The following is a 19,746-nucleotide window of genomic DNA, read 5'->3' as shown; positions in this document are numbered from 1 at the left end:
GGCACGTCCCCGAGAGCAGCGGGGGCCGCACGGGGTGCAGGCCTGAGACGGGGAGGTGCTGCGGTCGGGAACAGGAAGAGCTTCTGTCCCTCTCTCAGTCACCTCCGTTTTCCAGCCACCAGATTCTTTGCCCTGAGCAGCAGCAAAGCAGGGGCTGCTCCAGGAGGCTGTCAGGTGCTCCAAAGGGGTGGAAGCCAGCTCAGATGCTGAGGCCCTTGTCGCCTTCCTCACTCACCCCTCACAGACACAGGCCCTCCGAGCCTGCCGTGGGATGAGGCCACCTCTCCTCTGCCCCTAGCTGCCGCCCCACCACCGCGCTTCCCTTTCGAGTGAGTCTCCCCGGGAAGGGTTGGCAATGATTGCATCATTCCTCTGTTCAAACTGCCAGGTGACTTGTGACAAAAGCCAAAGCCTACACTCCCCCCATGGCTCCACTCCTGGCCCCTGGCCTCCCTGGGGCGCAGACATGCGCACTGCAGTCTGCCCTCAGGCCCTTGCACCGCCTGGCTCCGGCCCTCACCTCCTTCAATCTCCGATCAAATCCCGCCTACGAAAGAGCTTCTCCAGCCACCCCGAGTAAGTCCCTCCCCTGCCCATGCCCCCTGCCCCTTTCTCTGCTTATTCTTGTCCATGCTGTCCCCAGACATGTGATGCATTTCATTGTTCACTGTTTATTGTCTCGGGCAGGGAGAGGGAGGAGGGGTCAGGGGTTGGTCTCTTAGCCCCCTCGGCTGAGCTGCAGGGAGCCATGGAGATGGCCTTGGCCCTGCCCAGCCGTCCTGTCCCCACCCAGCATGGTGCTTTGACATCTACAGAACATAGCCCAATTCTGATGGATCACATTGAGAAGCTCGTGCCCCATGGCCTACCTCCTTTTGCAGGTGAGTGTTTTTCACTCATCCTTGACCTTCGAGGAGCCCATCAGACCCAGGAGAGGGCTTGGAGGGGTCAACACGCCACACACGTCCCTCTTCCCCCTTGCATGGCTGCGTAAGCTGGGCCGGGCCTGGTGGAGGGTGCCTGGCAGCGAGGGGCATGAAACAGCAGCTCTGCTTTGGCCTCTCTGCCCCTGCCTGAGCCCAGGAAGGCCCTGTGTTTCCTTGGCCAAGAGCTGGCAGTCCCCAGTGCTGGGCCCGTGTGTCCTCTGGCCCCACTCCCTGTCGCTGCCCCACACCCCCGGCTGTGGCACAGTTGACTCTGCCAGGCCCCTGCTGGCCCCTTGCTCGGAGTGAACCCTTCCCCTGTCCAGGCTCGAATTTGACTCCTCTAGCAGTGTTGACTTATTTTTGTCTCTCTCCCTGCCACACGTGGGGCCGTTTGCACCCCAGCCAGTGCCCGCCGCATCAGTGCATGCCCACAGCGCAGAGCTGCTGTCCAGGTGCCATCAGGGGACCCAGGGACAGAGGCGCCCACACTGCCGGGGTGGGGGCAGTCACCGCCATAGCGCAAGTGAGTCCCTGCTTCAGGGGCTGGAAAGGCCAGAGCCCTGCCAGGGAGATTCAGGCTGCAGCGCGAGGGTCCACTCAGGACGGCTTCCTCATCTTCTGGTGCAAAGCGCTGCCTTCCCTGGCTGTGTGTGCAGTGGCTTCTCCAAGCCTCCTGGGAGCCTGCTGGGCCACTTGGGCTGCAAATCTCTTGTGGTTAATGAGGGAAAGAGAACTGGAGAGGCGACCTCGTGCCTGCCTCTCTAGAAGGAAGAGGGAGGCAAGAGGCAGAGAGGGCTCCTCGCTTAGGTGGCTGTGCCTCCCTCGAGTGACTTGAATGCATACAAGAACTCAGGGAACGCTCCCTGGTGACAGCTGGGGAAAATTATTCACACTGTCAGGAGAGAGGCTTATACCACGAGTGGTTCCAATTCTTTATTTTTAAATCCCCCAGCTGGCTAAAGACTTAGAAGAAAAGATGTGACAATCATTTGCATCTTGTCCCAGATGGGCTGTCACTCAGGGTCCACGAAAGTCTAATGGGGCTGGGCTGGTGATCAGGAAAAACGCGAGGCACGTTGGCAATTCCTCGGGGCTTCGCCAGGCTGTTTGAGGCCGGCTCCTTGGAAGCCCGGTGGCGGGAGGTGGGCCGCCGGGCCATCCAGCCGCTGCGGCTCGGTAGCGCTTCTACCCGAAGACGGAACAAACAATTGTCCTGCCTTGAGCCCAGAGGTGGGCACTGGGACAACTTCTGCGTGCCTGGGGGTGTGGGGGGGGTCCCTGCGCGCCCCTCTTTGCTCCTGGTGCACACCCTTCCCCGAAGGGCAGATGTGCCTCTTCTGTCAGCTCTCCGGGGCGGATGTCCGGGAGTCGGGACACAGGCCTTTCTCTTCTGGACAGAGGAATCCTGGCTGGAGCAGACACTTAATTTGGGGTGTTCGGTATCTGAACCCCCTTCCTGTGTTCAGGGGATCCCGCTATGATGAAGCTGGCCCCACCTCCATCTTAGAAGGCGGAACTCTCAGACACTGGCTTTTCTGACCTCCCTTCAGCCGCTGTGATCAGCACCTTCAATTGGCAGCCGGTGGCCGTCTGAAATCCATCCTGGTGACAGGTAACAGCCTCTACATTTAGTTTCCAAAAGAGCAGAGGCAATGGCCCCGGTGACAGTGTCCAGCACTGGGGTATCTGTGGTGCAGGCCCCAGGCTGTGAGCCCGGGAGCACTGGGGAGTGGTATGGGGTCTGGGTCCTGGCGGGGGGGCCTGGAGGCCTGGTAAGCATGTGACTTATCTGATAATCTTTAATAAACATATTGCCTGCTTAACCCAGTCGTGGTTGGTGTCTGTTGTTTGCAAATAAGAACGTGGACACAATGGCAATAGGTGGCACAGAGATTAGAGCCAGTTACTGGGATTTCTCTTTGGCAAATTGCTGGAGTTTAGATGTTTGTCCCTGCAAACCTCATGTTGAAATTTGATCCCCGATGTTGGAGGTGCGGCCTAGTGGAAGGTGTTTGGGTCATGAGGGTGGCCCCTTCATGAATGGCTTGCTGCCATCCTCACAGTAATGAGTGTTTGTTGAAAAGAGCCTAGCACCTCCCTCCTCTTTCTCCTGCTTCCTCTCCTGCCATGTGATCTCCACACATGCCGGCTCCCCTTCCCTTCCGCCAGGAGTGGAAGCTTCCTGAAGGCCTCACCAGAAGCAGATGTGGCGCCATGTATCTTGTACAGCCTGCAGAACTGTGAGCCAAATAAACTACTTTTCATTATAAATTACCCAGTGTTCCTTTATAGCAACACAAATGGACTAAGACAAAAGTCCATCCTGGGTTTGTATCTAGAAAGGTCTTTCAAAAGAGGAGACATGGAAGGCACAGCCATCCCCTTGTGTCCAGTTCAGATGCAGCTTGGGCCTGTGTGGACAACCCGAAGCCATGCCCTTTGCGGAGCTGGCGCCTCAGCCACACCAGCTGGAGGTGGAGGGGTCTGGCAGCCACCCATTGGGAGATAGGCCAGTGCCACACGGGATTTGGGTACTGTCCTGCTAGACCAGTGTTGGGAACGTTCACCACAGGAGCCTGGGGACTGTCCTTCCTCAAAGGCCTTTGAAAACAAAACAGACGCTCTTTCATCCCCCGCCACACCAGGCCATACTTCCGTGTGCCCAGCAATGCCTGGCCCAGAGTGCACAGAGACATGCTGTTGGATTCGTTCATTTCTCAGAATAGTTTACATATTGCAGTAAGGCAGAAGAACGAATCACATGACTCTAGAGTTCATTGGTTCCAATTATTCCAGCCCTTCTAAGAAGGCATTTTTGCCAAAACTGCACATATGTTCCTTTAAAGAAAACCACAGCAGTTTTCTGATGGAATGTCTCCCTCTCCCAGACCGCCAGTCAGACATGCCGAGCGTTAGGCTGGAGAACACTTTCTCTTGCAGTTTCGAGTCTTCTCATCCCTCACACAACTCTCTTGGTAACTCAAGGCTGTGGCTTTCCTGAGTGGCCTTCTGAGGGACACAATGGGGACTCGGCTCTAAGAGGGGACAATGCTGCTTTCTTTCCCCCTCACAGGCAGAGCTATTAGTGGCCACGTCTGGAGAACAGAAGGCATTCTGGGAACATGGTGCTCTCACCTTCTGCAAAATGCAGAGCCACAGAGCAGATGGCAGGGACTTCAAAAGCACGAGTCACCTTGAAAGATAATGGCACAAAGGGAGTGGGTGAGAGGCTTTTGTACCCTTTGACAACAAGGAAGCAGAAAAGACAAAAGCTATTTGTCAGTCAACAGAACTGAGAGCTGGTGGGGCTGTAATTTACATCAAGGGAGGCCAAGCCTCCTGTCTTCTTGGCCAGAAATAACGGCATCAATCAGCCGCCAAACTGCGTCTCCTGCCTCCTGATCTTCTGGTGTTTTTTCTTGTTCTTTTTCCCCACCGGGAGCATTTCCATCCTGCCTGTGTGGGCAGCTGAGGCCTGGCAATCTCTCCTCCCCTCTCAGAAGGAGCAGCCCCTTCCTGACTGATGCCCACCCCAGGAGACCCTGGCCCCGTCACCATGCCACCATGGTTTCCTGTAAGCAGGAAGCCTGTGCCCCGCCCCCAACTGCCAGAGGACGGGGAGTTAGGGGACTCCATGCCATTCCCCCGTGCTTGGTCCTGTGCAGTCTGTAGGCCTCTTGCACATTTGCAGATGGGCAAACTGAGGCACACAGAGGTTCCCTCACCTGCCCAAGATCACGGAGCCGCTAGTGTCATACTGGGATGCTGAGCTTCGCCTCCGTCAGAGCCAGGGAGAGCAGTGGGCGAGGTGCCAGCTGCTTTTCAACTGAAGATGTTAAAAGAAATGCTTGTTCCTGGCTCCACCAGCTTGTCCTCCGAGACAGAACACGCTAACCCCCCCAGCCCCAGCAAAGGCCAAAACTGGCTTCTCAGCTCTGAGGGGGCAGACAGAAAAGAGCTGCCCCACACCTGCTCCCCAGCCCAGACCCGAGGCCCAAGGGGCTTGGCGCCCGCTCCCGGCTGGCGTGGAAACCGAGCCCCCCAGGCGCGCTTGATGTCAGCACCTCAAACATTTGTTCCTCTCCTCGGCGAGGGCCTCAGCTGCTCGCTGAAGGGATCAAGCCTCAGAAGCCTGTTCTCCTTCTTTGAAGCTGACAGCTTGATGCCTGTGGAAATGCAGTCCTATTTCAGGATTTCATTTTGAAGAGGTTTCAAAAGAGTGGCTCGAGGCTCGGCTGAACCGCTTGTTATGGCTCCTCTCCCGGCCGCGTCCCGGCAGGTGCGCCCAGCACAGCAGCTGCGGCTCTGCCGGCTCTGCCGTCATCGTCCTCGGTGGGCAGGTGATTGTTCTAAATTAGCACCTGGCTCTGTCGGGAGGGCTCGAACCCTTCCGAGCTGATCCCAAGAAGCCGCGGGGAAGTTCACGCCTTGTACCTTCCTTACATTATCTGTGTTTGAGATGATCCACCAGGGAGACGAGGAATTACTGACTCTGTGACTCCCGTTTATGTCAGGCATGTCTTAAAAACACCCTCCACACCCTCCCCCCCCCCAAAAAAACAACAAACAAAGGCTATGAAAATGCTACTAGGAAAACCATCCTCATATAGCCATCTAATCTTTGACAAAGCAGACAAAAACATACTCTGGGGAAAAGATTCCTTATTTAATAAATGGTGCTGGGAAAACTGGATAGCCACATGTAGAAGACTAAAACAGGACACACAGCTCTCACCTCTCACAAAAATCAAATCACGGTGGATAACAGACTTAAACCTTAGGTCGGAAACTATTAGAATTCTAGAAGAAAATGTAGGAAAGACTCTTACAGACATTGGCCTAGGCAAAGAATTTATGAAGAAGACCCCTAAGGCAACCACAGCAGCAACAAAAATAAATAAATGGGACCTGATCAAATTAAAAAGCTTCTGCACAGCCAAAGAAACAGTCACGAGAGTAAACAGACAACCTACAGAAAGGGAAAAAATTTTCGCCTACTACACATCAGATAAAGGACTGATAACAAGAATCTATTTAGAACTCAGGAAAATCAGTAAGAAAAAAATCGAACAACCCTATCAAAAAGTGGGCAAAGGACATGAATAGAAATTTTTCAAAAGAAGATATAAAATTGGCTAACAAACATATGAAAAAGTGTTCAACATCTCTAATCATCAGGGAAATGCAAATCAAAACCACAATGAGATATCACTTAACTCCAGTGAGAACGGCCTTTATCAAAAAGTCCCAAAACTATACATGTTGGCGTGGATGCGGACAGACAGGAACAATCATACACTGCTGGTGGGACTGCAAACTAGTGCAGCCCCTGTGGAAAGCATTATGGAGATACCTTAAACAGATTCAAGTAGACCTGCCATTCGATCCAGCAATCCCATTACTGGGCATCTACCCAAAAGAACAAAAGTCATTCTATAAAAAAGACAACCTGCACCCGAATGTTTATAGCAGCACAATTCACAATTGCAAAGATGTGGAAACAACCCAAATGCCCATCGATTCATGAGTGGATTAGCAAAATGTGGTATATGTATACCATGGAATATTACTCAGCTATTAGAAATAATGGCGATATGGCATCTCTTTGGTTCTCCTGGAGAGAGCTGGAACCCATTCTATTAAGTGAAGTATCCCAAGAATGGAAAAATAAGCACCACATGTACTCACCAGCAAACTGGTTTCCCTGAGTGCACATTTGGGAATAACACCAATTGGGTATCAGACAGAGGTGGGGACTGGGTGGAAGGGATGGGTGTATACCTACTTGATGAGTGCGATGTGCACTGCCTGGGGAATGGTCATGCTTGAAGTTCTGACGGGGGGGATGGGGGTGGGGGGGAGGGGAGGGGTGCACACCTACATGATGAGTGCGATGTGCACTGTCTAGGGAATGGACACAATTGAAGCTCAGACTTGGGGGGAATGGGGAGGCATGGGCAATGTATATAGCCTGATCTTTTGTACCCCCATAATGAGCTGAAAAACAAAAAAATAAAAATAAAAAAGAAAATGCCACTAGGAAACCTGGGAAGCTGTGACCCCCAGGGAGCCTCAGAGGCAAATGCAGACGGGCTTTCGGGCTCTCGAGGGGAGAGGGCCCTGGGCTGGGGGCCAACAGGAAGGCACAGGGGCGGGGCGGGGGCACTGTGCACCTGCTGTGGGGCTGCGGCCGCAGGCTGCCACCAAATGCCGGGAAGGCATGAGTCCACTGCTGCAGGAGTTGACAGGGACTCCGGGGGATTTTCTCCATGCAACTACTCTGCATCTCTGCAAGGAGAGTATTGGGGTTTGGAAGAAATGCAAACCAAGGCATTGCAGTCCCACGTGAAGGTACCTGCACATCACCAAGCCCGGGACACTGGGACATCTTCCAGACGGCCCCTCCCAGGGCAGCTGCAGAGGATTTGGCTTGGCCTGAATGGAGACTCTGCCAGGAAGCTGCCAGGCACCCGAAGCTCCCGCCTTCCCTCTGCTTCGAGAATAACCGTCAGCACTGCATCTTGGCTCTGAGGGCGCTGGGCACAGCGATGCCCCCTCAAAGCAGCTAGAGTGTCGTCACCTCTTCACCTGCACATACAGGTCCGAGGAACGATCCAACAGCCTCGTTTCCATTTAGGAGGCAGAGTTGCCATAAATCTAACCCATCACTCTCAACCAGGCTGAGTGCCATTTGGCCGCCAGGCGACTATGCGTCTTTCAAGGCTTATTATTTACAGAAACTGTTTTCCCTGTTCTTGTTGTTTCTCCCCGTCACCCCAAGGTAAGACAATGTCTGGAGAGAAACTCCATTCATCAGGACACTGGTCAAAGATGGGCCAGACCCTGGCAGGACCTATCCCTGCTCCTCTGAAATCAGTGCCTCCAACTACACGTACCTGAGAGCTTCAAGATGACAGCGCTTCTATGAAGAGGGTTCAAGCTCCAGCCTGGCTCTATTTTTAAGAGGGAAGCGTTATTTTTTGGGGAACACACCACTAATTCCCATGCACCTGCTGACACACACTCATCACGGGATGGGTCACCCGGCGCGGGAGGAGGCATGGTTGCCAGGGCGTCACCCCGTGCGGAGGGTGAGGGTGGACATGGGCCTTTCCAGACCACCCCCTGCCACACCAGCCCTAACACGGCAGTTTGCCTGACTATAAGGAGAGTTGGATCCATTTGCCCCCCACTAGATTCCAGAAGATATGAGACTTTTCATAAGGCAGACAAAACCCCTAGTTCATGGGCAGGCAGGATAAAATCTTGCAGACCATGAGCCAAAGTTAACTAGCAGCAATTTGCTAAATCTTGGCGATAGAGAATTATGTTACACGATGGCAGCCATGCCAATAACGTGAGAGGCTAAGAAAGAGAGTCAGGCACAAGACAACCAAAATCCAACAGAAAAAGAGAGTTGTTCTATTTGGCAAACAGGGTGGTGCACAGACAGACAGACTGCATCCTGTTAAGATGTTCTCCTTGTTAAGGTCCAGTGTCTAGCTTCTGCTGCTAGAAGGATCTTTGCATCTTTAAGATGTGTCACTAGCTCATGGAACCTATTTCTGTAACTCTCTGCAAGAGCCAATTTAAGCTGGCTTCTCAGTTCACTCTGCACTCGAAAGATACCAATTTCCAATTCCTCCTCAGAGTCCATGAGACCAGATGCTGTGACAAATGTTCCAGTGAAATCAACCTAGAAGATGATCCCAGGGGGCTCCTTGGGGAGCACAGGATTCACCAGCTCTGCCTGTGGCTTTACGGCACCTCGGTTTCAGCTTGAGTGTTGCCATATCCTCTCTGTAAGGGTTCTGATGGCACATGCTTTTGCAACAGTCTAGGGGATCTTGGGGGACAAAAGAAAGTTCCCAGTGAGGCTAGGGGGCATGTGACAAGTTCAGGGTGTGGTCACATTTACAGGGGAGACCCTATTGCATCTGGCAGCCTGAACTGGGCAGCAATTCCTGCAAATGCGAAGCCACTGCTTTTGTTAGGTAGGTCATGGTCCCATAAGCCCCGCTCGGAGCACTGTCGTAGAAGTAATGGCAAATGCCCGTGGCTTGGTCTTTCTCCAGGGTGTCCATGGCTCCAAACGACACCTGCAGTGGGAGAAGGCAGGAGGAACACGTGAGCAGAGCGCGCACTCCCCGTCATGCCTGTGCGCGGTGGAGGTGCGTGGCGTGCGCGAGGGGCCGGGTCGCTGGAGGCCCGAGGCCCGCGGGGAAGCTGATGGCGACGGCAGAGAGCCAGGGCCGCCGGGGAGCATTGTGTTTCTCCTCCGGGTGCTGCGCTGTGTTTGCACAGACCTCGGTTTGCAGCTCGTTGCAGACTAGAATGAGAGGACAGCTCCACCCGAACTGACTGTGCACAGGGTAAGGGGTTCACCCGGGGCCACATGTGTAGCAAGCGGTGGTGTTTGGACTAAACCCTACACCGAGGCAGGCCTGTCCGTCCCCAAAGGTCTTTAGATTTCCCAGGTAGCTACTGTGCCAGTTTCTAACCAAATGGCTGACATTTTTTCCCCATCTGTGATGACATTTTCCTCGTTCGAGTCCATTCTTTCCTACTGGACACAGACTCTCCAGCCTCAACAGGGACAAATGCCAGCCGAGCCGGCCGCCCCGGCGCCCCACCTGGTCCTGCAGGAACAGCTGGTTGGCTGTCTGCACCATCTGGTCCACGTGGATGATGCCCCCGATGCTGTCCATCTCCGTGTCCGAGAGCAGCGTCAGCACCATGATGGCTTCCACCAGCAGCTGCCGGTACTCGGGCTGTGGCACGCGGTTCAGCACCGACTCAACGTGGACAGCGAACTTGATCTCGTGCGGGGTCATCTGCCAAAGGGACAGCAGGCAACCAGCAGTGAGAGACGGGCACAGACACAGCCTGATAACCAAGCAAACAAGGCTGGGCACTGCGCTGCCTGGGTGGGGCCTCAGCTCAGCTGCTCCTCCTTTCTGGCCACTGTCCTGAGCCTGCCAGCAGGGGCCCTCCTGGCAGGGGTGGGGGGGGGGTGTCAGTCGGCCTTGTCCTAGCCTCATTTCTCTACTCTCAACTGTGCACTGTGGCTTCTTCATGATTCCTTACGGCATAAAGCATGCTGCTTTGGGTGGGGTAAAAATTAAAAAAAAAAAAAAAAAATCCATTTTTAAAAGAACGAACGGGGACAAGTCAGCAGGGAAGGTGACAGCTCTCAGCTGGAGAGAAGGTGCCAGCAAGTGTCGCATGGGGCTTGGCTCTTTTCTCTCCGGAGGGTCTTAAGGGGTCTTGGGGCAAATCTAATGAGCTTGATAGCCCAGAAATGCTGTTTCTGGGATGAAGCGGAGAGAAAAGGTGATGCTAACAAATACGGGAAAGCAGCTTCGCAGAGTGTGAGGGTTAAGTGGCTTAAAAAGCTCAGACCCACAAATGGCCTTAGGTCTACACATGACGAGCTTGAAAGGAGCACCAGTGGTCACGGGCCAAGAAGGGGGCAGGGGCTGGCATCTGGCCTTTGCTCATCATACCTCTTGGGTCGTTGAGGACGGGAGGACATAACCATCGATGGAGAGGCCGTGGCACTGAGGGAGAACACACACATTTCAGTGATACTGCAGAACATGATGACGAGTGCACACACACATGCACGCACACATGTGCACGCGTGCGCACGCACGCACGCACGCACGAGCACACACCACTCTCTCTGCCCTGGAAACCTGCGCGAGGGCTGGAGCACGCCAGACTGTCAGAGTTATTTTTAGAGAGCTGTTCTCACTGCCCCCAGGCTGCGTTTTCGATGGAATGATTCCAGGGAAAGCGGCAGGCGTCTTTCAGATCTCACCCGAACAATGCCCTGGGGAGCTGCCGAGTCCTCCCTGGAGGTTCCACAGCGCGCTCGGCAACCGGCCCTGGCGGCTGCGAGGCCCCCTTTGGTGCCGTAATAAAGGGAGGTTTTCGTGGCTCCTTCTGGCGAGGTAATGCTTCTGTGCCTTTGCAGGCATCTATTTTTGAGATTTCTATAATAAGCACCAATCGCAAAAGACTCCAGCACATGCACAGACACGCACACGCACACCCATGTATATAAATACCAAGCGCCGGCTCAACACAAAATGCTGCTTTTTCATAATAAAAGCATCTTGGGATCGGGCCAGTGGAAGTCCGGACGGAAGCATGTGATGCCCCAGGAAGAGTGGGGAAGATTTTCTAGGAACAGTTTGTTCTGGTCCAATTGGCCACCTTCTAAATCCCAATGTCCCGGCCGGTGATGTCCCCAGCAGGCCCAGGGCAGGGCCACAGCACATATTCCCGCCCGCTGAGGAGAGGCTGAGAACGGAGGACCAGAGGCCTCTGCCGGCTCGCACGTGGGTCCCTGGGCACCAGGAGCCCTGCTGCTCGCAGGCGGGGCCTGCTCTGACCTCCTCGCACCCCCTGCAGCGGCTGAGAGGAAGACCTCGGGCCGCACCAAACACAGAGGCCAAAAGCTCCCGACAGGCCAGGGCCTCGCTGCAGAAAGAACACGGACCGAATGTGGCTTTGGAGGGCAGTTGTAGTGTGCTCTCATCTGGGATTATGGTTCTCTCTTCTACTGTGAAATGAGCTAAAAAGGAATAGTTTAGGGGAAAAATAATCTGTCTTGGTTTGCACAGAAGCTTTAAGCTGTCCCCCTGTGTAAGAGGAAAGACAAGCTCTGGTGGGGCCCAGGGAGGCACACAAATGTTCTGAGGCCAGTGTGGGAGGGAGATGGAATGTGGGGGGCAGAGAACAAGGGGGCCTGTCTTCCCACGATGCTCCCCTGGGACAACAGTTCAGACGGGCTCCTGTGCTCAGGCACGCACGGGCGCATTCTGTGGCTGCGTCACCTCCTGTGTTCCCAGCGCCCCCCGGCACATGGGAAATGCCGTGGAAGGCCCGCGCTGAGCGGAGTGGGGCCTGAGGGTTCCCGTTGGGGAGGCAGGGGTAGCCCAGGGTGTAGGAGAGATTGTGCCATCAGGGCACATGGGACCTGGGACCAGACTGGAAGCTCTCCATTTCAGTATGCCTTTGGAACCCAACACTGTGCCCTGCTCACGTCCTTGAACAAAGGGACACCATGCCTGTCTGAACGGGCAGGAGGCTGGGAGCTGGCCTGATCCAGGTCCCTGCTGAACTGTCACTCCAGGGCCCGGGTCTGCAGGGGCTGTTCCGGGTCATCCACATTACAGCGTTTTCATCCAAAGCCTTCCTGCCCACGTCAGTACTTGCCTATCTTCTGACTTTTCTATGTTCCTGAACTACGTCTACGCTGGTCCCACACAGCCTGCGCTGCCCCCTTGTCTTCCTTGCTGTGGTTCCAGCTACTGGTTCTCAACCAGGGGGATTTGCCTCCCAGGGGACACTTGGCAATATCTGGAGACGCTTGGTTGTCACAGCTGGGGGAGGAGGTGCTACTGGCGTCCAGTGGGGAGAGGCCAGGGACGTTGGTCACCATCCTCCACGGCATGGGACAGTCCCATAACTGAGAATGACTTGGCCCCGAATGTGTCGAGGTGGAGAAACCCTGTGCCAGGTTGCGAGCTACTCAAGGTCGGGGAGGTGTGTTTGCTTGTTCTGCAGCCATATGCCACCTGGTGCCTGGAAGGGCCACCGCACCTCACCAAGGCAGTAAGGGGGACAGTTCCTTTCCCCGGGAGCCTGTGTCTCCCAGCACCGATGCCTGAGGCGGCCAAGCTCACCTTCTGAAGGATCTTCCACACCTTCTGGTAGAATCCCACGGGGACCCTGTTGATGGCCCCATCCAGTCTTCTCCTGCGCAGCCACTGGCCCTGCTGCTCCCCCCAGCCAATGTGTTGTCCTCCCGAGTCCGTCGATGATGTTCCAGTGGGCGAGGATGGGGTGCTGGACCTCTGCAAGACAGCATGTGGCCTTCAGGAGCCTCAGGGGTGGCGCCCCAGGGGAAGCTGGCCAGCATGAAGGACGCCCAGGGAACTAGTCAGAAATACCAGAATACCCCTGCCCAGAGAGGCACATGGTTCCTTGCTTCCTCCTTGTCTACTTCCTGACGCTGGATTTATTTTTCATGCTCTGGTTTGGTTACTTAACTCCCTCCACATACTCCCCCATCCCCAAGAGGCCGTACAGCATCCAAAGGACCCGGCACTCTCAGGGAGGAGGTCGAACAGGGGAGGGCCCGGGCCCGGGGTCAGCTACGGAGCTGAGCCCCACGCAACGCCAGCTGCGTCCAGAGCCCAACCCAGGCAGTGCATTCCTGCCGCTAACTCTGGGCCCGGTCTCATCTGCACGATGGGGACACGGTCGGCCCTCCTTCAGAGAGCTGCCTGCGAGCACTCACTGAATGAAGGCGCAGAAACCCCCGAGAGCAAGCCTGGCTTGTGCCCAGTGCTCATGAGGGCAGCTGTCACTGCCAGGGCTGCTCCCCAAGAGGACTGGGCCTGGTGTGCGGAGCCCGTCCCCTCGCAACAGGAAAGCTTTGAGGGCGCCGCCAGGCCCTGGAGCAGGTGAGCCTCTCAGAGGCACCCGCAGTGCAGCCCAGGGCCAAAGAGCCCGCTTTACTGCTACAGTGGCACAGGGAAGTGACAGTCACCTGCCCATATGGTGGGTGCCACAGAGAACACAACATGTAACACGGGGGAAAGGATTTGCGGGCAAAGCAAACAAGGCTGGGAGTCCATGGTTACAGGTGGGGACCGCAGAGACCATGGTCTACCCACGCCCACGTCCTTTCCAATCCCACTTTCTACTTTCCTGTCCTTGGCACTGGGCTTTATCCTAATTTGGAGCAATGACAGCCTGTGAGCTGGGCACACATGCTTTCCTGACGCGGGGGAAGAGGGTGCCATCCCCTCCCCACTTCCTCCCCTGAGGCAGGACTGATTCTGGCCTCGAGGAAGCGCTGCCAGGGCGCCCACACCAGGGTGGTGCCCAGAGGCCAGGCCTGTGAGTGGGCGCATCCCCTCCCGGCCTGCTGTCTTGCCGTGGGTGGCTTCTAGCCCCTTGGCCTCCAGGTGGGAGAAGGGATAAGCTTCATCCTCACACATCTCTTTCTTCTGCACTACCTGTCACTCTCATTTCTCAATGTGTAACGTCAGATTTAAAGGGTTAAAAACAAAATGCAAATAGTAAGCACACTGGCAGGGCAGGGGGCAGGATCCTTCTCTCTGCTCCCTTTGGACTTCAATAGATCTTAGTCTGAAAAGGCAGTTAGGTCGGGTTATTCCATTGGGCTCATTGCCATTTAAATAAGGCATCGATTGGACACAAATACAAGTAATTACAGCCAGACTCATCAGCGACTCAGCGGATTCTGTCCTCCTAGTTTCAGGAGGAAGATTGGGACTCGCCTCTGCAATGAACACACTTCTTAGTCCTCCTCTGGATCTGGGGCTCCACACCCAGCTGGGGCATCATGAGTGCAGAGCGCTAGTCTGCAAGGGTTCACTGCCATGGGCATGGAACCAATGCCCTGAAGGTTCTAGAAGCCAGTGGAAATTGGTGAGGAGAGCGTGCCTCACCCGCACCGCACAGAGGCACACGAGCAGAGAACTGAGAGCTAAGATAGCAAACCAAGCTCAGTTCAAGAACTTCTCGGCCTTCTTTCTAGACCTCCCCTCAGAATTCCCACTGGAGGAGCCCGTCGGCATCACATGAAAACACGTCAGCCCTGCGCGAGTCTGCGGGCGCCGGGGATGGGGTGGGAGCACGAGGAAGGACACGAGAGGATTCAGACACGACAAACAAGGAGGAGGCGGGAGGGACGGGATCGACACATGGTTTACCGCAGACTTGTAGGAATATGAAGTGCTGGACGTGCCCTGGCTCACAGAATAGAACTACAAAACAAAAAGAGTCGACTCAGTCATGTGCAATGACACCAAGAGACACAAGCAGAGAGGAGGCACATGGAGCAGCATCCAAAACACCCACGGAAAGGAGGAGCGGAGAATGCGGGCGTGGAGAAGTTCTCACTCGGGAACACAGGCCGACCCAGCTCGGGCACCTGGCAGCACAGCCTGGGCTTTCCTCCACCGAGAACTTGCTAAATGTTACCCGGCTCGAGTCGTATGTGGAGGGTGCCTAATGGAGTTATGACACTATTTTTCAAACTCACAGCCATGAAATGCTAATATTTTATGGTAAGAGCTGTGAAAATCTACAGAGATCAACAAAATACCTGTAAGTGACACTAACATCTGTACCTCACAGATATTTAATAGGTGTTTGTGAAATGACATATCATCAGGCTGACAACCTTTGGCCAAACAAGTATTTCCTCATCTAAAAATCTAGACTGTACCCTTAGCTTGCATGAGTGCAGCAGTCTGTGTACATACATGGTGCTCTTGCAAAAGTGAATTGAAATTTAAAATGCCAGGACATCTATCAAATTTTAAACAGAGAATATTTCCTTGACATAGGTAGCTAAATACAAAACTTGTACTGGCTAGTTGAATCCAAACGCATCAAAGTAGAAAGGTGATCATTTTGTCCCCAATAACATGCAAGGACAGTGTGAAATGGAGGCAGAAGGAACCACTCATATTTGCCCACTGCCAGGCCATCGGGATGCGGAACCAGAGGGACGGTGCCACCGAGTGGCTGGCAAAGGAAGCTGTTTGGAAAGTCAGTTCCTTACTTGGGCACAGCATAAATTGGAAGGAGAGATCAAGTATGTTTTGCCCTTGGACAACATGTGGAACCTGCCTTTGTGTCATTAATAGGTCTTCTATCTAGGCCTCTGGGGAATAGAGACATCAGAGCGTTAGAAATGTTTTCTGGAGCGGGGAGGAGGAAGTATGTCACCAGGGTGATATAAAAGAACAGCATCCTTACATTTTTTCCTTCCAGGGTTAAATCCCCCCAGGAGATGAGGACACGAATAGCAGTATTCTTTCTGTTGATATAATGTGGGACCACATTTCCCCCTATTTATTTCCCCTTTAGTTCCCTCTTTTTGAACATAAACTCCCACTGAGGCACAGCCTGGACCATCTCTTTCACAAAGTAGCCTACAAAGCCCAAGAGTTTGATAAATGGATTTTTTTAAAGGCATGGAGCAAGGTCATTTCTCGCCTGTCTTTGAGCCCTGCTCTCTGCCTGTCCCTGGGGGGCCGCCTGTAGCCTGCGGAGCCACGTCCGCCCGAGCTGGATTTTGGGGCAGAGCCGTTCTCCACGCCCTCACACTCTGCATCGTCACTGCCTTGCTTTCCACATTCAAGCCAGAAAGAACATGAAATGCACACAGGAAAGACAAAACAAGGCAAAAATGTGTCACCTGGTCATCAGCACTAAATCGCCTAGTCATCTGAAAGTAAGAATACATTAGGAAATAAAAACCAGCTTTGAGTCAAGAACACCTAGCTACTTCTATCACCCTCTGATAAGCCGGGGTCATGTTGGTCAAACTGTAAGGGGTGACCCATTAGTGCATCACCAGTTTGATCTGGTGGGTCCTGATCAGCATTTGAAACTGAGAAGAAAAGCCGAGTGCATTTCTCACTGCAGGTCACGGTCAGAAGGAAACTATTTCCCACCGTGGATCACGGTCAAGGCCTAGCACAGTACCTGGCACATTAGGACTGAAAAGATGTTGAGTTGCAGGCCTGTGGGGTCAGTTCAAAATAATTTTACTGTAAATTACATAAAGGTAAACAAAGAAAAGAGACACCTGTGTTTGGTGGAGACTACAGGCGTCACGGGCATGCCAGTCTATTTCCAGGGCCCTCTCATTCTTTCATTTGAAGGGTGCATTTGATGCAGAGATGATCAGTTACTTTTTGCCTGACTCTACTTTTTTCAATGGCTGTGGCCTACTCAAAAGAGTAGTTCTTGGGACCAGAGGCAAACATGGACAATGGTGTTTTCCAGAATGTTCACATGAACACCACGTTAAGGTTGAGTAGGTATGGGTGCACGTGAGTGGCTCTGGGATATCTATCTGGGGATGGGGTGTGTTCAAATCCCGGGACAGAAGGGACCTCCCATCCTCTACAAAGAGCAGGCTGCAGCCTCAGGCCCTGGGTTTCTATCGCTTTCTGGGGTGAGCCCAGGCAGGGAAACCACTGCTCTCCCCTCGCTGCCACCGAAGTGTTCTTCTTACCTGTTTCATTTCGCTCCTCAGTCTGCTAATGCCACTCCTCTCAGTTTTGGTGACTCCAGTGTGTCCCACCTCGTGGATGGAAATGGCAAGGCTGGACGTGGAGGAGTGGATAGGGCGCACTGGGGAGGGAAACACACACACACACACGTGGTTCTTAGGAACTACCCAGCACCTACCCCGAGGGAGGAAATCGGGCCATGTGCTTATCTGGATCTGTGCCCGTGTCCCCCTCTTGCTGGCGAGGGCCCTCGCTGCCCGGCCAGCAGCACGTGCTTGTACAGGGCTGGATGGAAGAGTGGGGGGGCTTTCGCAGCACGCGCAAAACAGTGGCCAGAAAGCCCTTTACTTAGTTGGATATGTTTTTTTAAAATAATTTTTCCTTATCCAAAAGCACACCTTCCTTGTAGAAAACTGAAACCACCTACTTAAGGAAGCCAGAACTAATGTCGATTGACATTTTAGTTGTTATCCTTCCAGTTTTTTTTCCAGTTGTTTTTAACTCACAAATCAGAATCCTCACATACATACGTATAGATATATAAACATACACGGTAGATACATATATGATATGGACATACACATGGTTCTGTGACCCGCATTTTTGCACTTAATATATCATGAATGTCTTTCCATAGCATTAAATATTCTATCACATCATGTTTAATGATGGCATTTGATTTCATGAGTGACGAGTGGTCAATGATACACCCAATCCAATTTGCATTTTTCTACAGGGTTCGTCATGACTAATGTGTAGGACTGGAACTGACCTTGCCGGGCTCTGTCCCCACTCCCTTGTGACCCTTGGAATGCCCCAGGGAAATGACAAAACTGCTGAGGGCTCCTGGGGGGCTTGTACCTCAGGCAGCCAGGGCCATGGGCTGGATGATGCAGAGCCCCCCCAGCCCCCGCCGGGCCCTGATGCAGGCGGGAATGCGCTGTGCCCAGGGCTGACAGTGCCCAGGGCTGACAGAGCTCAGGGGCAGAAGTCGGTGCTGCAGAGGTGCACAGAGGAGGGCCCACCCCCTGGCCCGAGGTGAGAGGCGCCAGAAGAAATGGAGGTGGCAGAGCAGACTGAGCCTGATGAAGGGCCTCGGGCAGGAAAGGGAAGTGCTGGGACAGCCAGGTGGCCAGGGCCTGGAGGTGGAGGCCTGAGGGGCAGGGCGGGGAGGTTTTTCCCTCACTTCCAACCTACTGCACCAGCCTTGGGACTCACATCTGGCCCTGGCCCTGCCACGAGCCCTGCCTCTGTGTTGCGGTCACAGAGTTCATTCTAAAAGGCAAGTGTGATCATGTCACTGCCCGTTCAGAAGCTCCCAGGCCTCGCTGTTTTCAGGATAAAGCCCAAACAATCCTCCCAGCGCCACCCAAAGCCCTACCTACTGGAGCCCTATCCGCCCCTCTGCTCCCAGCCAGCCACGCTGCATGGGGCATGTGCCTGTGCTGGCAAAGCAGGCCCAGCCCAAAGGCCACTTCCTCAGGCAGCATCCCCTGCATGTCCCACCCTCCCATCCAACCCCACTGAAGCCACGGGAGTGGACGGCACTGTCCAGGGCAGTAGTGACAAATAAGGAACCTGGGGACACTAACATTTAAAGGACAGCGGAGAGGGAGAAACCCACAAAGGAGCCACAATGACCAGCCAGACAGGGAGGAGGGACACCAGGGAGGTGGAAAGCAGAAGCCAAATGGGGTCTGGGAAGCCACAGGCAGGCCTGGATAGAGTATTCGCTGCAAATCTTCATCTAAGACATCTTAAGATTTAATCAAAATTCTAAGCCTATTTGAGCTTCCCAATTTATAGAAATTGGACAATTACAAAGGACAATTAACAAATGATGTTATATTTTAAAAAGACAGCTTGTCTTCTGTCCTTATTTGCAATTAGACATATTTATGGCTTTCAAATGACATTACTTGGTTCCTAGGTTCACAAAATCTCTAGCTTTACATCTAATGACAAATATTTAGTAATTATCTGCATCAAACCATGACTACTACAATGATGAGCAGAACATATTAAATATTTATCTTGTACATTTACATTTCAAGAATTGTGCACTGAAAAGAACTAGCAATTCCTTTTGGAATGGGATCTTGAGCACTCCTCCTTCAGGAGGGGAGAAAAGCCACCAATGCACGTCTGTTGCACGGTGCGGTCTCTGTGGCTGGCACACACTCGGGAAAAATACCAAGTACCTAAGGTCCTTTTCATTAAATAAAAGGAATGATAGCCCACAGTGCACTTCTTTGGCTTGATGAAATAAATTCACCAATGTGTCTGCAAATCATTTGGCTTCTTTGTGAGGAGGAGAAATGATAATTGCTTCAATTATAATTAGGGAGCATTTGAGAACAAGAAGCACACCAGGATGGGGGCGATTATATTTCGTAGCACTGCGAGCAGGATTCTGGCACAGATAAAAACGGAGTGAGCGAGACAGGATGATGCAAACTAACCCAGCTCGAACGTGCTGTGAGGTGTCACAGGGTGGGGTCTTCTCCCTGCCCCGTGGAGGGTGGCGTGAGTCCTAGTTGAGAAATACTTTTACCCAAACCAAGGCCAGGACACTCAGCTGATTTGAAAGGACAGCCCTTTCGTCCTGACACTTGGGGTCTCCCCCTGACTTCTAACACTTGTGCACCTATGATGGCACCTGGCACTTACGGCCATGGGAGGCGGCACATCACACTCACGTGCCAGTCTACCCTGTGGCAGGAAAGCTCTCCCAGCAAACCCGC

General features: G+C 53.5%; 1 protein-coding gene across 4 annotated transcripts in view; it reads right to left on the bottom strand.

The window, feature by feature from the left end:
* Positions 1-7,045: 7,045 nt before the first annotated feature.
* Positions 7,046-19,746, bottom strand: part of PHKA2 (phosphorylase kinase regulatory subunit alpha 2) — a 78,672-nt gene continuing 65,971 nt past the window's right edge. For all 4 annotated transcript variants that reach the window (XM_069464352.1, XM_069464353.1, XM_069464351.1 and 1 more), the window contains 7 exons: positions 17,005-17,123; positions 16,180-16,209; positions 14,684-14,737; positions 12,623-12,793; positions 10,433-10,486; positions 9,560-9,760; positions 7,046-9,025 (listed from right to left, as the gene is read on the bottom strand). In XM_069464352.1, coding sequence (XP_069320453.1) covers positions 8,855-9,025; positions 9,560-9,760; positions 10,433-10,486; positions 12,623-12,793; positions 14,684-14,737; positions 16,180-16,209; positions 17,005-17,123 — 800 coding nt within the window. In that variant the 3' untranslated portion in view covers positions 7,046-8,854. The remainder of the gene's footprint in view (positions 9,026-9,559; positions 9,761-10,432; positions 10,487-12,622; positions 12,794-14,683; positions 14,738-16,179; positions 16,210-17,004; positions 17,124-19,746) is intronic.

Source organism: Eulemur rufifrons, chromosome 30 (assembly GCF_041146395.1).
Source record: "Eulemur rufifrons isolate Redbay chromosome 30, OSU_ERuf_1, whole genome shotgun sequence".
Taxonomy (NCBI): Eukaryota; Metazoa; Chordata; class Mammalia; order Primates; family Lemuridae; genus Eulemur; species Eulemur rufifrons.
The sequence above is the reverse complement of the archived record's forward strand: the minus strand, read 5'-3'. Positions and strand labels throughout refer to the sequence as shown.